The sequence below is a fragment of the Neoarius graeffei genome, chromosome 25, assembly GCF_027579695.1.
Source record: "Neoarius graeffei isolate fNeoGra1 chromosome 25, fNeoGra1.pri, whole genome shotgun sequence".
NCBI lineage: Eukaryota > Metazoa > Chordata > Actinopteri > Siluriformes > Ariidae > Neoarius > Neoarius graeffei.
In genome coordinates this window covers 37348213-37369412 of record NC_083593.1, presented here as the reverse complement: position 1 = coordinate 37369412, position 21200 = coordinate 37348213, and the positions used below count along the sequence as shown (strand labels likewise).

Here is a 21200-nt window from a genome sequence, read left to right as displayed (position 1 = left end):
ATCTCATCTCCTCTAGCCACTCTTTCCTGTTCTACAGGGTCGCAGGCAAGCTGGAGCCTATCCCAGCTGACTACAGGTGAAAGGCGGGGTACACCCTGGACAAGTCGCCAGGTCATCACAGGGCTGACACATAGACACAGACAACCATTCACACTCGCATTCACACCTACGGTCAATTTAGAGTCACCAGTTAACCTAACCTGCATGTCTTTGGACTGTGGGGGAAACCGGAGCACCCGGAGGAAACCCACACGGACACGGGGAGAACATGCAAACTCCACACAGAAAGGCCTTCGCTGGTCACGGGGCTCAAACCCGGACCTTCTTACTGTGAGGCGACAGCACTAACCACTACACTACCGTGCCGCTCCCATAAAGAACGTTTAATAAAAATTATACATATTGCATTGACCCTTCACTGCTAAACAGAACAGGTTGATAAGGTTCAGGAGATCACCAAAAGAACTAAAAGTAACTTCCGTGTGTTCGAGTTTCAGGTCTTCAGAACACAACGGTGGCTGTTTCAGTCAGTTTTGTATACACAGCCTCTGAGGCAACTATTTGCACTTTTAATATGCATCTGTATAATTTTGCATGCAGCATGCTTTTCTATATTTACATCCATCTACATAATTAATCATGTGTGAACTTGCTTGCTCTTTTTAATAAATAGATCTTACAAAAGTGAGTATGAAAATGTGGCAGTAAGTTATGTAGTACACAATCCACTCTTGTATGTGGAGATGTAATGTCTCATAAAACAGAATACTGCTTCACGTTCCAGTTTGAATCCATATCATCCAAACGCAAAACTAAAAAAAAAAAAAACATTCAATAAAGGCAGTTGGAAAAGACAGGTATAAATAAATCTAAATATTATAATGCAAAGACATCCCATTACACAGCATTAACCACTGAACTGTATACATACACTACCATTCAAAAGTTTGGGGTCACCCAGACAATTTTGTGTTTTCCATGAAAAGTCACACTTTTATTTCCCACCATAAGTTGTAAAATGAATAGAAAATATAGTCAAGACATTTTTCTGGCCATTTTGAGCATTTAATCGACCCCACAAATGTGATGCTCCAGAAACTCAATCTGCTCAAAGGAAGGTCAGTTTTATAGCTTCTCTAAAGAGCTCAACTGTTTTCAGCTGTGCTAACATGATTGTACAAGGGTTTTCTAATCATCCATTAGCCTTCTGAGGCAATGAGCAAACACATTGTACCATTAGAACACTGGAGTGAGAGTTGCTGGAAATGGGCCTCTATACACCTATGGAAATATTGCACCAAAAACCAGACATTTGCAGCTAGAATAGTCATTTCCCACATTAGCAATGTATAGAGTGGATTTCTGATTAGTTTAAAGTGATCTTCATTGAAAAGAACAGTGCTTTTCTTTCAAAAATAAGGACATTTCAAAGTGACCCCAAACTTTTGAACGGTAGTGTATGACTTTTCTGTATAGACATGACTAACAGTATAAATGAACAGAAAAGATGCCAATTTCGTTACACTGTGGGAACTCTTAGGAGTTTCATTTTTCAGCCAGTCATCATTATGCACGTTATTTATCAATCTACTCACCCAAGGTGTAACCAAGCATCAAATATGCCTTTATCATCATGTTTCTTTCAAATACTATTATTGATGTCATTAAAGGGGGCAACTATGCGCAAACACACCCTGGTGCTAAATGGTTCATGGAAGAGAAATACTTAGCAAGTAAAATATAAAGTGGTGCTTGAAAGTTTGTGAACCCTCGAGAATGGTCTATATTTCTGCATAAATATGACCTAAAACATCAGATTTTCACACAAGTCCTAAAAGTAAATAAAGAGAACCCAGTTAAACAAATGAGACAAAAATATTATACTTGGTCATTTATTTATTGAGGAAAATGATCCAATATTACATATCTGTGAGTGGAAAAAGTATGTGAACCTCTTGGATTAGCAGTTAATTTGAAGGTGAAATTAGAGTCAGGTGTTTTCAATCAATGGAATGACAATCAGGTGTGAGCGGGCACCCTGTTTTATTTAAAGAACAGGGATCTATCAAAGTCTGATCTTCACAACACGTTTGTGGAAGTGTATCATGGCACGAACAAAGGAGATTTCCGAGGACCTCAGAAAAAGCACTGTTGATGCTCATCAGGCTGGAAAAGGTTACAAAACCATCTCTAAAGAGTTTGGACTCCACCAATCCACAGTCAGACAGATTGTGTACAAATGGAGGAAATTCAAGACCATTGTTACCCTCCCCAGGAGTGGTCGACCAACAAAGATCACTCCAAGAGCAAGGCGTGTAATAGTCGGTGAGGTCACAGGCCCCCAGGGTAACTTCTAAGCAACTGAAGGCCTCTCTCACATTGGCTAATGTTAATATTCATGAGTCCACCATCAGGAGAACACTGAACAATAACACTGGTGTGCATGGCACGGTTGCAAGGAGAAAGCCACTGCTCTCCAAAAAGAACATTGCTGCTCGTCTGCAGTTTGCTAAAGATCATGTGGACAAGCAGAATGCTATTGGAAAAATGTTGTGTGGTCAGAGGAGACCAAAATAGAACATTTTGGTTTAAATGAGAAGCATTATGTTTGGAGAAAGGAAAACACTGCGTTCCAGCATAAGAACCTTATCCCATCTGTGAAACATGGTGGTGGTAGTATCATGGTTTGGGCCTGTTTTGCTGCATCTGGGCCAGGACAGCTTGCCATCATTGATGGAACAATGAATGCTGACTTATACCAGCAAATTCTAAAGGAAAATGTCAGGACATCTGTCCATGAACTGAATCTCAAGAGAAGGTGGGTCATGCAGCAAGACAACGACCCGAAGCACACAAGTTCTACCAAAGAATGGTTAAAGAAGAATAAAAGTTAATGTGGCCAAGTCAAAATCCTGACCTTAATCCAATCGAAATGTTGTGGAAGGACCTGAAGCGAGCAGTTCATGTGAGGAAACCCACCAACATCCCAGAGCTGAAGCTGTTCTGTACGGAGGAATGGGCTAAAATTCCTCCAAGCCGGTGTGCAGGACTGATCAATAGTTACTGGAAACATTTAATTGCAGTTATTGCTGCACAAGGGGGTCACGCCAGGTACTGACAGCAAAAGGTTCACATACTTTTGCCACTCACAGATATGTAATATTGGATCATTTTCCTCAATAAATAAATGACCAAGTATAATATTTTTTTTCTCATTTGTTTAACTGGGCTCTCTTTATCTACTTTTAGGACTTGTGTGAAAATCTGATGTTTTAGGTCATATTTATGCAGAAATATGATCTAAAACATGCAAGCTCCACACAGAAAGGCCCCTGTTGGCCACGAGGTTTGAACCCGGAACCTTCTTGCTGTGAGGCAATAGTGATAACCATTACACCACCGTGCCACCCACCAAACCACTGCAGAAAAGTATAGAGAACAGATAATACTGATACCAGCCCCGTTTTAAGGAATAAAATCTCTCACTTTTTTCATGGCAATCAGGGGCAGGACAAGCTTTTTTGCTGGGTATATATGCAGAGTTGATTATAGGGGTTGACCGATTATCAGCTAGACCAATAATCAGAGCCAATATTCAATATTCTTTACGCCATGGCCTGATGGTGAGAGAAGTAACTTTGGGACCAAAAAGTTGCTGGTTCGATTCCCTGGACCAGCATGAATGGTTGAAGTGCCCTTGAGCAAGGCACCTAACCCCTAACTGCTCCCCAGGCTGCCTGCTGCTGTGGATATATCAGGGTCTTGTACATCACTCTTTATAAGAGTGTCTGCTAAATACCTGTAATGTAATATTCAGCTTTTTTTTTTCCCCCATAATATTCTGCAATGTTCAGCATTTTTTCAGAGTTGGCACTTGAACTTGTTTTCTTGCTGATAAAAGGATATTTTGTCATGTATGCATATATCTGATACAACCATGTTTAAAAAACACACACACTTCGATATTTCCACTCTTTACAAACCACGGTGAGCAGAAAATCATCTCAAAATGTATAAATCTTGAGGCAGATGAGCTAGAACAAAAGAAGACCACATTGAGTTTCACTCCCTTCAGCCAAGAACAAGAACCTGAGGTGATCATGAGCACGGCTTCATCTAAACTGAACAGATAAAGATTAGAAAAAGACCAATTCGTGCCATCTTCATTTTACACACTTGGCTGACAGGATAATTGCATGAGTAAGCAGGTGTTCCTAAAAAGTTGTCAGTGAACATATAATGGTTAACATGCTTCTGAAATTAGATTTAAGCCTGAGAATGTGTGCAATGCATAGGATTCGAAAAGTACATTTCCTTTTGCAGCACAAAATATCAGAAGACCTTCCTGGTCTTCAGGTTTCATCTCATCTCATCTCATTATCTCTAGCCGCTTTATCCTTCTACAGGGTCGCAAGCAAGCTGGAGCCTATCCCAGCTGACTACGGGCGAAAGGCGGGGTACACCCTGGACAAGTCGCCAGGTCATCACAGGGCTGACACATAGACACAGACAACCATTCACACTCACATTCACACCTATGGTCAATTTAGAGTCACCAGTTAACCTAACCTGCATGTCTTTGGACTGTGGGGGAAACCGGAGCACCCGGAGGAAACCCACGCGGACACGGGGAGAACATGCAAACTCCACACAGAAAGGCCCTCGCCGGCCCCGGGGCTCGAACCCAGGACCTTCTTGCTGTGAGGCGACAGCGCTAACCACTACACCACCGTGCCACCCGGTCTTCAGGTTTATACCGGAATTTTAAAATTAATTTAAGACACAGTCCTCAGTGAGGAGACAGACAGTAACTTTTATTTTGTCAAGTGACATCATATTAATATGTATATACAGTACATGACACCTAATTTACATTATAAGAAAGCAATTCAAAACAAGCAATAACAAAATAAAAGAAATGGTCTCTTGCTGAATTAAACATAAATGCATTCTAGAAACACTAAACACTTGAATAATATTTGCATATTACACATGAGAAAATGCACTATCAGAGCGCACACACCTATCCAGATAACCCGCTCACAGATGGCTTTATTATGCATCAAGAAGTATGAAGTTGGCTGGCTGGTTGGTTATGGTGGCTTTGTGCACTTTGGCACGTTCATTCATTCTTCAGTTAAATTTAAACAAAAAAAAAAAAGTTTTTAAAATGCAGATTTTCCTAAAATGGATTAAACAAACAACTAGCATTTATTTTCAAGGTACAATACATAGATCTTATTCCATGGTGTTACCAATCTCCATGACACGAGGTGATCGAGGTCTACAGTCCCTTAGTTTATTCAGGAAACGCGGAGACAACCACGTACACATTTTTACTCCGTCGAGCAACTGCAGTGCAAGCTACCGTGATATGGTTTATTAAAAAAAAAAAAAAAAAAAAAACTCCATTTCCTTTCATACAACATTCTTTCTTTAGCAGCTGTGATAAAAGCTAAGGCTTATTCACAAGCCAACAGAACAGTTTATATAAAAAAAAAAAAAGCATCTGTGGGTGAACTACAGTTTACACAACCTGTTTGTATTCGGAGAAATGTGCTACTGGATATGGGTGCATTCTGCTACTATTACTACATTAGTTTATATACACAATAACATTCAGCGAGTAATCGTAGGATGTGATGTTCGTCAATGGCTGTTACTGGTTTTAGAACCAAACGACGAGGCAAGTCATGGTGAATTATATTACAAAAGGTGCATGAGAGGGGGAGAAAGATCAGTGTATAACCTGTATATACACGCATGACAAATCAGTGACACATGGTTCTTTCAAGTGTATATGAGAAATTCTTTTTTTTTCTGTTCTAAAATACACACGACTCACAAAGAAACCATTCGAGAAATGAGCCTGACAATATTGTACAAGACCAACGGAAAGCACAGAGCGCCCTCTACCTGTACATCACTATACCTACACCTATACTGCATGATTAAAGCGTTATCATCTCTCATTTCTGCTCCAGATCAGATCTCGCTAACCCGGTGAAGGCTGACATGTACACATTCAGAAAAATGATAGAGTCACTCATTTTTTTAAGGAAAAAAACAGAAACCACACAGTGGTGAGACCTCACATGTCTAAAAAACAGAATTCCCATCCAGCAGGGAAATTAAACATAATATTCTACGAACACAACTTAAAATCCTTTAAAAATCCTACCAAAAAAAAAAAAAATCTATCATCACTAATGCCCATTTAAACTAGTGAAATATCCAGGGGCTCTTCGCTGAGCCAGTTCCTTTTGGAAGACTATGATACAGTAATGCTATTTTAGAGTATATAAATAATCTGCTTAAATAAATCCAGTCAGATAAAACCATCAGAACGTGTAAATAATAAACCTAAAATGCACTGAAAAGGTCACATCTACATGTGGTCAGTTGTGTCATATACAGCGTAGATTTATAGTCTAGGTCTTCTGCAGTTATGATTCACTACATGCTAAGGGTGCTTTCACACTTTTCTTTTTTGCAGGAAAAAAAAAAAATCACTGGCTAGTGGACTTTTTGTGCTGTTACAGGGGAATTTAAAAAAAATAATAAAACCGGCTGCACACCAACCATGACACTCTTACCGGTCCTTTTAATAACTACGATAACTAACTAGACAAGCTTGCCATTTAGATTTGATTGATTATTGTCAGCATATAAGATCAAATAAAGCTTAATCTTTAATTATAGGAATGAGGAGGTTGGTTGCACAAAACAAAACAAAAAAATTCACAAGAAGAGAAACTACTTGTGTGACTTTACTGCATGCAGCCACAGTTAAAATGGGACATCACATTGCATCCCAAAAACAGTGAGTGATTTGATGTAAATCTCCATATATCTGTTCACAAACCAGACATTTTTCTGTCAAGGTTTTCCCCCTGTGGTTGCGATGTCTCGCTTTTGCCCCTCAACTTGCAATCTGAGTAGTTGAGTGGTTTCATGTCACTCTACTTTGAAAATGCTCTTCTGGGACCAAAAACAACGCTTGTGGCAATTTTTTTTTTTTTTTAAAGCAGTGCATTTTGTCGCTGCTTCCCATAGGATTATGTGCAAAACATGTTTGCAGTTGAAGAAAAGAGGGGGGAGGGAGAAAAAAAAAAAAGTCTAGTGTGAAAGCATCCTAAACACACAATGTGTTCTGTAGTGGAAAATATGCACACAACTTTAGATCCATCCATCCATTCTATTTAAACATAGTCATGTTTTCAAGATTTAAAAACCTGTTGCAACAGCAGTGTTACAGTACATACAGCGCATTACATTAACTGTAGTGATGTTACTGGTGCTAGTTTTAGTGTTTTTAAAAAGCGTATCGTTCCGCATTATTTTGTGTACATTTTGATAACGACAATTTGGTCCAGTTTTTAAGGAGACAGACATTGCATATGCTCAAATCGCTTTCAAACCCCAAGAAAGACGTTGCTGAAGAATCAGTAATGAGATGCAAAACTATCTATCTAGACCAAAGTGTGAAATAGTGCTGGCGTAATTATTGTGTAACAATTACATGTGTTTCTAAAATCATGTCTTGTTCGTACTTTCATACAACTCACGACACAGAAATGCAGGGAAACCTGAGCTCATCTGAAGAGGCCAGGAGAAATGAAATGTGTGTTCCACGCTTGATTGAGATCTACAGCTGACAGGTGGAGGACAAACTGGGGTGAGGAGGGAGGTGGAGAAATGAGAGCCACTGTGGGGAGGACTCGTTTTCTCACGGTGTCTGAGCTCCAGATCTCTTGAATGTTCCCAGCAGGCTCTGCACACCCTTCTTAACACTGGAGCCCACCCTGCGAGCGACAGAGTCCGCGGGAGGGCCAGGCAGACACGAGATACTGCTGGGGGGCCTGGCATCCAGACACTTCTGATACCTCAGCTGGAACCAGACGTGCACACGGATATAAAATGACAAACACTGCAATCTTTAATACATGCAATATAGTACAGCATCAAAACAGTCACGAAAGGCAGGCAGTACACGAAGGGGATTACCAGCACAAAACAATTGCCCTTGTCCATTTGCAAAGAATATGAAAAATGTATAAATTGCTGAGCAGGCCTTGGAATTAACTTTTCAGTCCTTTCACAAATCACTAGTGCACATGCAGAGTTTTATGTTCACCACCAGGTACTTGGCATTGAACATGCTGCTGACTGGGGCAGGAGAGCGAGCAATGCTTTTAATCGCTTTCTAATAATCATTACCATTAAAATTATTTGTAAAGTGTTAGATTTAACTCTTCACTGTAAGTCTATTTAAGTCTTTTCCACAGGTTCTGACTATTTATCGCCAAAGTGGTTAGCGCGTAGCCTGGGCCCGCCCATCCTAAGCGTGACGCAACACGAGGGCCTGTTGCGAGCTTAGGCCAAGTTTACATTAGACCGTATCTGTCTCGTTTTCTTCGCGGATGCACTGTCCGTTTACATTAAAACGCCTGGAAACGCCGGGAAACGGGAATCCGCCAGGGTCCACGTATTCAATCTAGATCGTGTCTGGTCCGGTGCTGTGTAAACATTGAGAATATGCGGATACGCTGTGCTGAGCTCTAGCTGGCGTCGTCATTGGACAACGTCACTGTGACATCCACCTTCCTGATTCGCTGGCGTTGGTCATGTGACGCGACTGCTGAAAAACGGCGCGGACTTCCGCCTTGTATCACCTTTCATTAAAGAGTATAAAAGTATGAAAATACTGCAAATACTGATGCAAATACTGCCCATTGTGTAGTTATGATTGTCTTTAGGCTTGCCATCCTTCCACTTGCAAGTGGTAAGTGATATGCGCTGGGATCACACACACAGCGGCTCAGTCCCGAATCACTGCTTGTGCACTTCACTCGCGCGCTCTGTGAGCTGCGCAGGGCCGGAGTGCGCACCCTCCAGAGGGCACTCGCTGTTCAGGGCGGAGTGATTTGGAGCGCAGGATGCCTGCGGAGCCGAGCGTATCCGTGTATTGGTGTTGCTGTGTGCACACGAATCGTGTATTGGTGTTGCTGTGTGCACACTAATCGTTTTAAAAACGTTAATCTGATGATCCGCTGATACGGTCTAATGTAAACCCCACCACAGTCTGGCCAGGCAAGCTATCTACAGCTCTTCCAAGCTCCCGAAAAATCGGGAACCAATCAACTTTGAGCATCTCCAACGGCCCTGGGTAGAGGCGTGTTCAAGGCACTGACGTAGTAGAACTGCGACCGGAAGCCATAGATTGTTTACAGAATCTATGCCGGAAGCGCTTCATTCACGCTTCCGCATCTATTACGCATAGATGCTGTATTGAAAGCATTCAACGGGAAGTTCTCATTGAAAACGGAGCAAAGAGCAGCCCTGGAGGTATTTATTGAAAGGAAGGACGTTTTCGCCTTGCTCCCGACCGGCTTCGGTAAGAGTTTAATCTACCAGTTAGCCCCGTCGCGTCGCATACGTCAGAGGAAAGAGTGATGTGATTGGTTTAAGCTTTGTCACAGCCTTTTCTGGCTTCGACCAGTAGCAAACTGAGGCATTTCAGGGAGGCGGGTCAACCACGGGCTCTGGGAAACGGTTGGGCTTAATATCTTGGCCAGACCAATAGCTCGTAGAGCTTTGTCGCGTTAGCCAGACTAGTTAGCACGTCCGCCTCTCGATCGGGAGATCGCGAGTTCTACTCACGGTCGGGTCATACCAAAGACCATCATAAAAATGGTACCTACTGCCGTCTGGCAAGGCACGCTGCAATACAGATGTGAGTGGGGAGTCAAACTCTCGTGGTTACCAGAGGACTAGCCCCGCACTGTAACCCTAGCTATGTAATAGGCAAGAGGCCGAGGGCTACGGAAACGGAGATCGGCGCCGCCCTATGGCGTGGGAAGGACTTTGATTGATTGATTTGAATGTTAACTTCATATTTGGCTAACGTCAATAAGTCAAACATTAATAAAGGCCACATCTTTCCTGCAAGAATATCAAGAGATTAAATCATAATAATGTACGACAGAGGAAAGGGAGGGGCTTCCAGGGAGTCAATAAATACTGACAGACACAACCGTCAATCAGCTTACTTTTATATTGGAAGGTCTAAACTGTTCTTTTTGTGAATTTTTCAGTATGCAATAGCACACACTGATGTTAAAATCTACATTCCTTATTACAAAAAAAAAAAAAAGGTAAAATTTGGCAAACCTGCTTTTTTCTTTTTTTTTTTTTTTTAAGTATAATTGCATACATTTTCAGTGAAAAGTTAAGTGGGGAAAAAAAAAAAAAAAGATTCTACTGTTTTTTGCCACAAAATTAAGCAGGTCATATTCACACAGCCAGTCATGTCAGTTGTCATTACTGGGTTGTAAGGAACAGGTGGTAATAGTCATATCCCATTCATCCAGACACGAGTGTTTTACTGGGAAATACACCACTCGTCTTTTTCATACAAAGTACATCCAGGATATTTAGGAGCATATTTTCCAATATCCTCACTCGTGAGGAAATTCATGAATTGTTTTGATAAATTTGGGTACTTTTTGTTTGTGAATGTATCTATATACTGTATTGGTCCTAATAGACGCGCAATGCGTGAACGCAAGACCATTTGCATGCGCGTCCATTATGTACCAAACGCCTAGGTTCCGAACGAATATCGGTCACTGTGCATGTTTTCGTTTCCGAAACGTTATGATCAGCTTGAAGTGGTTTTGACGGTTTCCGAATTTTATCACCACCCAATAGGAAGCAACGACCGCGCATGCGCATGAAGAAGATCCATGGCTGCCAAGTTTGAGTTGGATTTGTGTGTGCGAGGTTTTCATGTTTACCAACACATGTGGAAACCAGAAATAGGTGAAACATTGCAGTGTCGAATAGAAGAAAATCCATTTGATAAAAACACTGTCACTGTTGTTCGCCAGGATAAAACTGTAGGCCGCGTCCCCAAAGAACACTCGAAAGTGTGCCGGTATTTCATTGCCCGGGGTGGGGTGATTACAGTTGCCGTCATTGGTAAACGGCGGAATACAGGTGTCGGACGCGAAATTCCTGCACGATATACATTTACTGGTGTGCCTGGAGATGTTAATAAACTGACAAAATTGTTGAGGTGAACAATTCAATCTGGCAATCTACACTGTTGTTGACTATTTCTGGTTCGAGTGCAGCGACTCTAGGCTATGCCATGCCGAACAAGCGAGGCAGTTACTGTGCTAGCTTCAAATTACAGGTGGTGGAATATGTTCTGAAAGGGCATTCCAAGAATAAAGCAGCACATCAGTTTGGAATACATCGTCACAGGGTCCAAGAATGGTGCATTGTTGAGAAAAAACTGCGAGAAATCTCGAAGGGTACCTGGCGGTGGAAGGAAACTCAGATTTGAGGAAACTGATGATACTCTTTGGAAATGGATAGTGTTTGGTTGCTTGGTACATGTAGCTCCTGTACGGTAGTAAACAATTGATGTTTCCATATTAAAAATGTTGTCGTTTGAAATACTTCAACTAGTCTTGCATGCATATGTCAGTTGATATTTTGTTGCGGGTAGAGAATACTGTATTCTTATTTTGTGATAATATTGAGTTCATCCAAAGTGCCATTTTAATATTTTACATTATTGTCCAGAGTGCCATTTGATATTCTGTATTGTGCTACGCTAGTCTTCATATGTGGGTGTTATCCAAAGTGTCAATAGATACAGTGCCTTGCAAAAGTATTCATACCCCTTGAACTTTTTCACATTTTTCCACCTTACAACCACAAACTTAAAAGTTTTTTATTGAGATTTTATGTGATAGACCAACACAGAGTAGCACATAATTGTGAAGTGAAATGAAAATGATAAATGGTCTTCAAAATTTTAAACAAAAAAAAAAAATCTGAAAAATGTGATGTGCATTAGTATTCAGCCCCCCTGCGTCAATCCTTTGTAGAGCCACCTTTTGCTGCAATTACAGCTGCAAGTCTTTTGTGGTATGTCTCTACCAGCTTTGCACATCTAGACACTGAAATTTTTGCCCATTCTTCTTTGCAAAATAGCTCAAGCTCAGCCAGATTGGATGGAGAGCGTCTGTGAACAGCAATTTTCAAGTCTTGCCACAGATGCTCAATGGGATTTAGGTCTGGACTTTGACTGGGCCATTCTAACACATGAATACTCTGATCTAAACCATTCCATTGTAGCTCTGGCTGTATGTTTAGGGTCATTGTCTTGCTGGAAGGTGAATCTCCTTCCCAGTCTCAAGTCTTTTGCAGCCTCCAACAGGTTTTCTTCCGGGACTGCCCTGTATTTAGCTCCATCCATCTTCCCATCAACTCTGACCAGCTTCCCTGTCCCTGCTGAAGAAAAGCATCCCTACAGCATGATGCTGCCACCACCATGTTTCACAGTGGGGATGGTGTGTGCAGGGTGATGAGCAGTGTTAGTTTTCCGCCACACACAGTGCTTTGCATTTAGGCCAAAAAGTTCAACTTGTCTCATCTGACCAAAGCACCTTCTTCCACATGTTTGCTATGTCCCCTACATGGCTTCTTATGCCTGTCTTTCAACAATGGCTTTCTTCTTGCCACTCTTCCAAAAAGGCCAGATTTGTGGAGTGTACGACTTATAGTTGTCCTGTGCACAGATTCTCCCACCTGAGCTGTGGATTTCTGCAGCTCCTCCAGAGTGATCATGGGGCTCTTGGCTGCTTCTCTGACCAGTGCTCTCCTTGCTCGCTCTGTCAGTTTAGGTGGACGGCCATGTCTTGGTAGGTTTGCAGTTGTGCCATACTTTTTCCATTTTTGAATGATGGATTGAACAGTGCTTCTTGAGATGTTCAGAGCTTGGGATATTTTTTATAACCTAACCCTGCTTTAAACTTCTCCAGAACTTTATCCCTGACCTGTCTGGTGAGTTCTTTGGTCTTCTTGATGCTGTTTGTTCTTCAGTGTTCTCTAACAAACCACTGAGGCCTTCACAGAACAAGTGTATTTATGCTGAGAGTAAATTACACACAGTAGGACTCTATTAACTAATTAGATGACTTCTGAAGGCAATTGATTGCACTGGATTGTATTTAGAGGTATCAGAGTACGGGGGCTGAATACTAATGCACACCACATTTTTCAGATTTTTATTTGTTTAAAATTTTGAAGACCATTTATCATTTTCGTTTCACTTCACAATTATGTGCTACTCTGTGTTGGTCTATCACATAAAATCTCAATAAAAAACTTTTAAGTTCGTGGTTGTAAGGTGGAAAAATGTGAAAAAGTTCAAGGGGTATGAATACTTCTGCAAGACACTGTATTTTGTTTCGGGGTACACCACACGCTTATTATGTTTAGATTTGTTTTCATTTGAAGTGCCATTTTGTGTTTTGTTACAAGTTGATGTATTGCTACTAGTGTAATATTTTAATACATGCACATGTGTTCGAGCTTGTTAATGAACGAAAATGTGAGCATAAAAAATACAGGGGTTTTTTTTCCATGGAATTGTTCACAAAGAATTGATAAAGTATAGTCTACGGGGAAAATTACAAAATCGCGCGGGAATTTTTTCGTAAATTCCCTATATTGTGCTCTTCTATTAGGGCGCGCTCTTCTATTAGGACCAATACGGTAATAAGAAAATCACAGAGTGACTTGAAGTTTATCTTCTCATGTTGAAAAACTTGTATTTTTCATACGAGATGCATCACGGATCCGTGTGACACATTTTCCTGACATTTCACCCTGATGACATCACTCCCAGTGTTTTTCCGCTGACTGGACATGATTTGTCAAAACGGCGAACCGGTTCAAAATTAAAATGCTTTTGATTAACTTGTGCATTTTTTTGTGGATGTGTCCATATAATAAAAAGAACGTGAAGATGTGAAGTTTGTCTTCTCGTGCTGAGAAATATTTCAGTCGTTGCGTCGCCCGCTCGTGAATATGTTCACCGCTCGAAGATAAACTTATTTTCGCACCACTGTGCAATATATCCTCTATATTGTGTGTGTTTCGTAATATATCATTTTAGTCTAAATACGGAGGTGATTATAGAAAATCACGCGCCCTGATTAGTCGAGAAATGCGGATTATTTCTTGATAATCACCTCGAGCGACTCGACAAAATGGCGGCTGTCACCGCACGCGAGGAAGAATTACAAATTATGAAAGAAAATGCTGTTCCTAAAAGCACTAAAAGATGCTACGAAGTTTGGTCTAAAACTATTTAAGGGTGGAATTGTGATTTATTTTAAAACCAAGTATTTTTTGCAAGTCGGCATAGATAAGTGACAAGTCCACATGCATTACATTTGCATGCCGCTTTTGAAGATTGTATTTAAAAAATAATAATAATACATTTTCACTCACCATGCATGCAGCCTGCACGGCCTCACTCAGACTGGCAGCATTGGGCTCGCACCAGAACATGTGGCAGATGAAATCTCCAGGGCCTTCAGCCATGATGAAGGCAAAAGTATGTACATCTTTCCCTACGCCCATGAATGACAGGAAGCGCACGCGACACTCTGACAGAACCTCCTCAGTCTTCACCCACACACAAAGTACAGATGAAATGTTATTTCAAACCACACCCAAAACAAATGCAATGTTTTTATAGAACAGGTTGAATTACAAAAATAACTACTGGACTGTGTAGGTGTGTAATTATACTCACATCTGAAATAAGAATAGTAAGAGTAGCAGAGGCCACATTCACAGTCACAGGACTCCAATCTGCTTTGTCTCTTGAGGCAAGTGCGTTCTCCAAGGCAGAATTAACAATATCCATACCTAAGTGGAGAACACGCAGCGAGACAAAAAGACCAGTGTTATAATTTTATGCAAAAATTCAAAACCCAAACTTAAATCAGACTGCTGAAAGTGTAACCACTTCAGAGTGCCTACACCCATCGTGTACATTTAATTAGCCAGCAACCCTTTTCTTTGGAGTGGGGGTGTCACACTCCAGTCTGTATCCTCATTTATTTAAAAAAAAAAAAAAGTCTGTATGAATTCCAGAATTAAATTATGTAGTAGCATATGCACAGAGATGCCTACCCCAAATTTTGAATTTCAGTATTCTTGAAAACATTTTTCAGTATTTTGGAATGACTTTCAGTAACATTAATTTATGCGCATTTCCATTATAGAGGTATATATACCAATATGTTTAACATTTAAATTATTAAAAAGAACCGTTTTGTGTGAATTGAGTAAACAAAACGCGAGCAGCCGTCTCAACTGAATTTCCACTCAACAAATTTCTAGAGCATACAATATATCACATTTTTATAAATACAATAGTGTTCCCTGTTTGCAGACATTACGGTTGACTACCAACCATTGGTATTGAATGCAACTCCTCAGAAGTATTATATTATATTGCCTGGCAAAATGTTCTACCTGTTAACTGATTCTAATAAAATTAAAAAAAAAAATTTCTTATTTCATGCCAAAGAGAGTCCGACATTGTTATCTTAATGCCCCAATATATAAATACTTCAGCATAATGCTTCAGAAGAGACATTGAATGACATTTATAATTGTATTTAAAACAGTGGAATGATCAATTTTTTGCCACAATCCCAACAGCACTAATCATAAAATTCTGTTTTTGATCATACTACATGTACATTTGCACTTGCAACACTGAAAAGACTTTGAATTAAAGGAGTACAGCCAGTGTTTGATATTTCAGTGAATAAAAATCAGACATGTAAAAAGAAACTGAATAAGTTTAAAGGAACAGTCCACCGTACTTCCATAATGAAATATGCTCTTATCTGAATTGAGACGAGCTGCTCCGTACCTCTCCGAGCTTTGCGCGACCTCCCAGTCAGTCAGACGCACTGTCACTCCTGTTAGCAATGTAGCTAGGCTCAGTATGGCCCATGGTATTTTTTGGGGCTGTAGTTAGATGCGACCAAACTCTTCTGCGTTTTTCCTGTTTACATAGGTTTATATGACCAGTGATATGAAACAAGTTCAGTTACACAAATTGAAACGTAGCGATTTTCTATGCTATGGAAAGTCCGCACTATAATGACAGGCGTACTAACACCTTCTGCGCTTCGACAGCGCATTGATATCTGAGCTCCGTATCAATACGCTGCCGAAGCGCGCAGAAGGTGTTAGTACGCCTGTCATTATAGTGCGGACTTTCCATAGCATAGAAAATCGCTACGTTTCAATTTGTGTAACTGAACTTGTTTCATATCACTGGTCATATAAACCTATGTAAACAGGAAAAACGCAGAAGAGTTTGGTCGCATCTAACTACAGCCCCAAAAAATACCACTGGCCATACTGAGCCTAGCTACATTGCTAACAGGAGTGACAGCGCGTCTGACTGACTGGGAGGTCGCGCAAAGCTCGGAGAGGTACGGAGCAGCTCGTCTCAATTCAGATAAGAGCATATTTCATTATGGAAGTACGGTGGACTGTTCCTTTAACTCACATTTCATGGCACTAATTGGCAAGTTCAACTCCAAGCATAGGTCAACCATCACTGCTTCAGCACGTGTCACGTTCCGTCTCTTTTCATCCACAGATTTCGTAAAAAACTGCTGGATACCCCCAGATTTACTTTCCGCCTGACTCGCCATTTCAGCATACTCCATATGTTTTTTGGAGTTGACATGCCGCGTGCAGTCATCGCGACCACCATGAGTGATGTTAATGTCAGTTCTACACAGTTTGCAGTGCGCGTATCCATTGCCCTTTTGACTGGGTGTAATGCACAGCCATTCTACCGTATCGAAAATAGCGCGAACAAATGTGCGGAATATGCACGTCACACACAGCATGTGTGCTTGTCGTAAAAATAAATAGCCTAGCCGTGAATCGCGCATGGATTGAAAAAGTCGCTTGGACATTTAAAAACAACTCACTGGAATTTTTTAAGACTTTATAATAATTCCGTACAGAATAACACTTTGCCATAACATCGTATTTACGTAACTTTTCCGTACAAAATACGGCCAATCCGTACTAGTAGGCATCTCTGTATGCATATAAAAAACATGCATACACCATCTCATATGCATTAGCCCCTTTATTATTCTCAACGCACATGTTAACTTAAACAAATTTGTGTATAAAATCTGTTGCATGTAGACCGAATGCAGTGTTTTATTTAATGACATTATATGACAGACAACACAACACTGTCCACATGGAACCTTGGAAGATCAATTTACATGAATCTCCACTGTAAGGTAACACTTCCACTTAACCACGAGACAGAGTGAAATCTAGCTGACAAAAAAAAAAGGCATTTAAATTTGAGCTTCATTTTGTGCACAACATTTCTAAAGCCCTCTCAGAGCCACATCACAGCACAGTCTGAATTTGGTGTCTTAAAAGAGGGAAAACAAACTATGTTGGGAGGTGGCCTTCCAGGACCCAAGTTTGACACTTGAGGTTTAGTCTGTTTTAGTAAAGCTTCGAGGCTACTCTGTGGTTGTGTCAGGAAATACCTCTCTCTCCCTAAATCATTTTCCTAAATCTGCATTCCTGAGCAAAAAACAAAACAAAAAACGCCAGTGTTAACACTTGACCCTGACAAAAGCAGCTTTCAGACTGACAACATTGAAGCCTCCAAAAGAGAAAAAGTATTCCTTACCTACTGGTTTTGCCACTGGTACATTACCAAGGTAGCGCACCTGGAAACGCTGGACCAGCTCATTCTTTGGTGCTGGGAACTCTACAAGTTAAAAATGTAGGATTCATGAGACCTGTTTCAACCATACAGGAAGAACCCTCCTATACAACAATACACTCACCGGCCACTTTAACAGGAATACCTGTACACCAGCCCATTCATATATTATCCAAATCAGCAATCATGCTGCAGCACGGCAACGTGTAAAATCATGCAGATATAGATCAAGAGCTTCAGTTAATGTTCACATCACTTATCAGAATGAGGAAAAATGGCTGGTCTGAATCTTTCAGAAACTGCTGATGATCTGGAATTTTCACACACAACAGTCTTTAGAGTTTACACTGAATGGGTGTGAAGAACAAAAAGCACCCAGTTCTGTGGTCACAAGAGAATGGCCAGACTGTTTTGAGCTGAAAGGAAGACTACGGTAACTCAACAAATCATTCTTTACAATTGTGGCGAGCAGAAAAGCATCTCTGATTGCACAACACATCAAAGCTTGAGGCAGATGAACATATCGGGTTTCACTCCTAGCAGCCAAGAACAGGAATTGGAGGCTACAGGAGGTCACAGGCTCACCTAAACTGGGCAGTAGAATATTGGAAAAAAACTTAATTGTCAGTTCAAGTCAACTGTCCAGTTACAACTCATTGGGCAACAACCAATGATTCACCCAATCCACAATTCAATTTTCATACAATTTTTTTTTTTTTTTTTTTTTTTTTGGGGGGGGGGGGGGGGGTGTTATTGCAAAAAAAAAAATTCAACATTTATTTTCCATCAATTTAAAGATTTTTGTTTATTAAAAAAATAAATAAAATAAAAACGTTTAATTTTCTTAATAACCAACAATAATTATTTACACACATTTGTAAAGGTTGGAGTAAAATATAATAGTCTATTAACTAAAATATTCCTTTTATTAAAATTTAGATGTTCATAAATTGCCCTTTTCCTAATAAATTTTTATGAACCCTAATATAATCTAATACTTTGATTTTTTTCCCCTCTTTTTCTTTAGCTTTTGGCAGGCAACACGGTGGTGTACTTGTTAGCACTGTTGCCTCACATGCCCCTTTTCCACCAAAGCAGTTCCAGGGCTGGTTCGGGGCCAGTGCTTAATTTGGAACCGGGTTTTCTGTTTCCACTGACAAAGAACTGGCTCTGGGGCCAGAAAAACCGGTTCCAGGCTAGCACCAACTCTCTGCTGGGCCAGAGGAAAGAACCACTTACGTCAGCCGGCGGGGGGGCGGAGTTGTTAAGACCAACAACAATAACAAGACCGCGAAAGATCGCCATTTTTAAGCGATGAGAAGCAGCAGCTGTACAAACGCGAAGTCATCCATTATTATTGTTGTTGTTGCTGCTTCTTCCGCGTTGTTTTTGCTTCGATATTCGTGCCAAGGTTTATGCAAACGTAGTGACGTAACTGACGTATACAGTGACGTAATGACGTGGCTTCCCTTAGCACCGCGAGCTATGGAAAAGCAAACTGGTTCTCAGCTGGCTCGCAAGTTGAACGAGTTGTGAACCAGCACTGGCCCCGAACCAGCCCTGGAACTGATTTGGTGGAAAAGGGTAACGGTAAGATGATTCTGGGTTCAAGCCCAGTGGCTGACGAGGGCCTTTCTGTGTGGAGTTTGCATGTTCTCCCCGAGTCTGTGTGGGTTTCCTCCGGGTGCTCCAGTTTCCCCCGCAGTCCAAAGTTAGGTTAACATGGGGCAGCCATAGGCTGAAGTGCCCTTGAGCAAGGCACCTAACCCCCAACTGCTCCCCAGATGCTGTAGCATAGCATCTTTCTCATTTTAGACCTGTTTTTTGTAGGTTTTTGGGGCATTAGATCTGTATTACATCTGCCTAGGCTGAAGTCACTTGGATTCCTGCTATTGTACGTTATTGTGTCCCCTGCTGTGTAAACAACGCAAAATTACTGCCAACTGTTAACTACAATTATGCAGCCTGATAATCGCGATTCATTTTTCATGTCATTGATTCGAATAGTCATAAATTTGTACCATAATTTATCGTTACATGCCTACTATTAATTGAAACTCTTGACCTGTATCTGCATGATTTTATGCACTGTGCTGCTGTTACACAATTGGCTGATTCTATAATTGCATGAATAAACAGGTGTTCCTATTAAAATTGCCAGTACATGCAAGTCCTATATTGTACAGAATATTCTTCATAATTTTCAAGTGATGTTACATACCCTGAACCGGAATGTCCACTAGTTTGGAGGGATCAATGTTCAGTCTGTTCAGACTTGATTTTGAAGACTTCCTCTGGGCCATAATCTGCAACATGCACAAAGCACAGACACAACCTTTTATGATTTTACCACAAGTAAGCAGTTCCCTGTTCCCCAAGTTGCTTTGCGAACTAAAATTTCATAGATGTGACTTCCTAATTTTTCACGTATAGAAAACTAAATTCACCAAAAAATTAATAAATAAATAAAAGAAAGAAAAGGGGGGGGGGGGGGGGGGGGACACCACATCCTATTTGGCCTTATTACTGGCTCATGGTTTATAATATTTATAATAATAATAATAATAATAATAATAATAATACAAACTGCAATGACAACAGAAAAAGGATTGGCCATAGTACATATGGTCACCATTTTACTGTTTAAGAACACAGATCAGTCAAGTTTTTGGATTCACGAAATTCAGTACAAAACACGGTCAGTGCTAATTCCTTAACAGAGAAATGCTAACCTTAGAACAGATGTCATGCATGCTGGTGGCAATGTTCTTGGCAGGAGTGTCGCACCGGAACACGTGACACTTCAGAACATGGGTTAGCTTGTCTCGAGCCACGTAGGCAAAGTCCCTGTGGTGAAAGAGTCATGACTGAGTGAACACATGCACAAAAATACACACATATTTGGGTTGTCAGGATTAAGGAAGATGGATGACTTTAAGACTAAAATGATGAAGGATGAAATGAAGGGCACTACAATGCCATACTATTACTGTTTCTAAGAATCACAAAATCAGTGTAATATACTGCACACTAGATCAAACTACAGACAGAAATGTATAAAATAAATATTTAAAAAAATCAACAACACTTTACACTGTGAATGTAAATTCCACACAGCAGTGAGCGAGTCATGAAAATGAGGCTGTGAGGTGAATCTCGGCTGTGGCAGCATATCGCCATGATGACCACAAATATGGAAAATAAGGCACAATAATAGCAATACACTACCTCTCCCTGAGTCCCAGAACGCAGCAGCATAGAGAGAAACCGAAACAAGTTTGAACAGCAAACAAATGAGGGAGCACAACAGAAGTCTAACTTAGTCTAACAAGTCAACTTAGGCCATGTACACACGTAGCCGGGTATTTTTAAAACCGAACATTCTCCCCCCCCGTTTATAAAAATGTTTTATCCACACCACCTCGTCTTCGAAAAAAATCCCTTCCACACATAACCGAACATCTGCGTTTTCAATCACATTCATAAGCATTCCAAACCTGTAGATGGCATTATTTCCCCAAATCCTACCCCCTAATCACAACAGAATAGCACCTGCACAATAATTAACGCTTTCAAGGCACTACTCCGATCC

The 21200-nt window shown here is 40.7% G+C and overlaps 1 protein-coding gene across 1 annotated transcript in view; it reads right to left on the bottom strand.

The window, feature by feature from the left end:
- Positions 1-4793: 4793 nt before the first annotated feature.
- Positions 4794-21200, bottom strand: part of apbb1 (amyloid beta (A4) precursor protein-binding, family B, member 1 (Fe65)) — a 34868-nt gene continuing 18461 nt past the window's right edge. Inside the window, exons 9-14 of the mRNA XM_060909663.1 lie at positions 20341-20455; positions 19830-19914; positions 17573-17653; positions 14624-14739; positions 14317-14493; positions 4794-7891 (exon numbers count right to left, since the gene is read on the bottom strand). Of these exons, the coding sequence (XP_060765646.1) occupies positions 7730-7891; positions 14317-14493; positions 14624-14739; positions 17573-17653; positions 19830-19914; positions 20341-20455 (736 nt within the window). The 3' untranslated portion in view covers positions 4794-7729. The remainder of the gene's footprint in view (positions 7892-14316; positions 14494-14623; positions 14740-17572; positions 17654-19829; positions 19915-20340; positions 20456-21200) is intronic.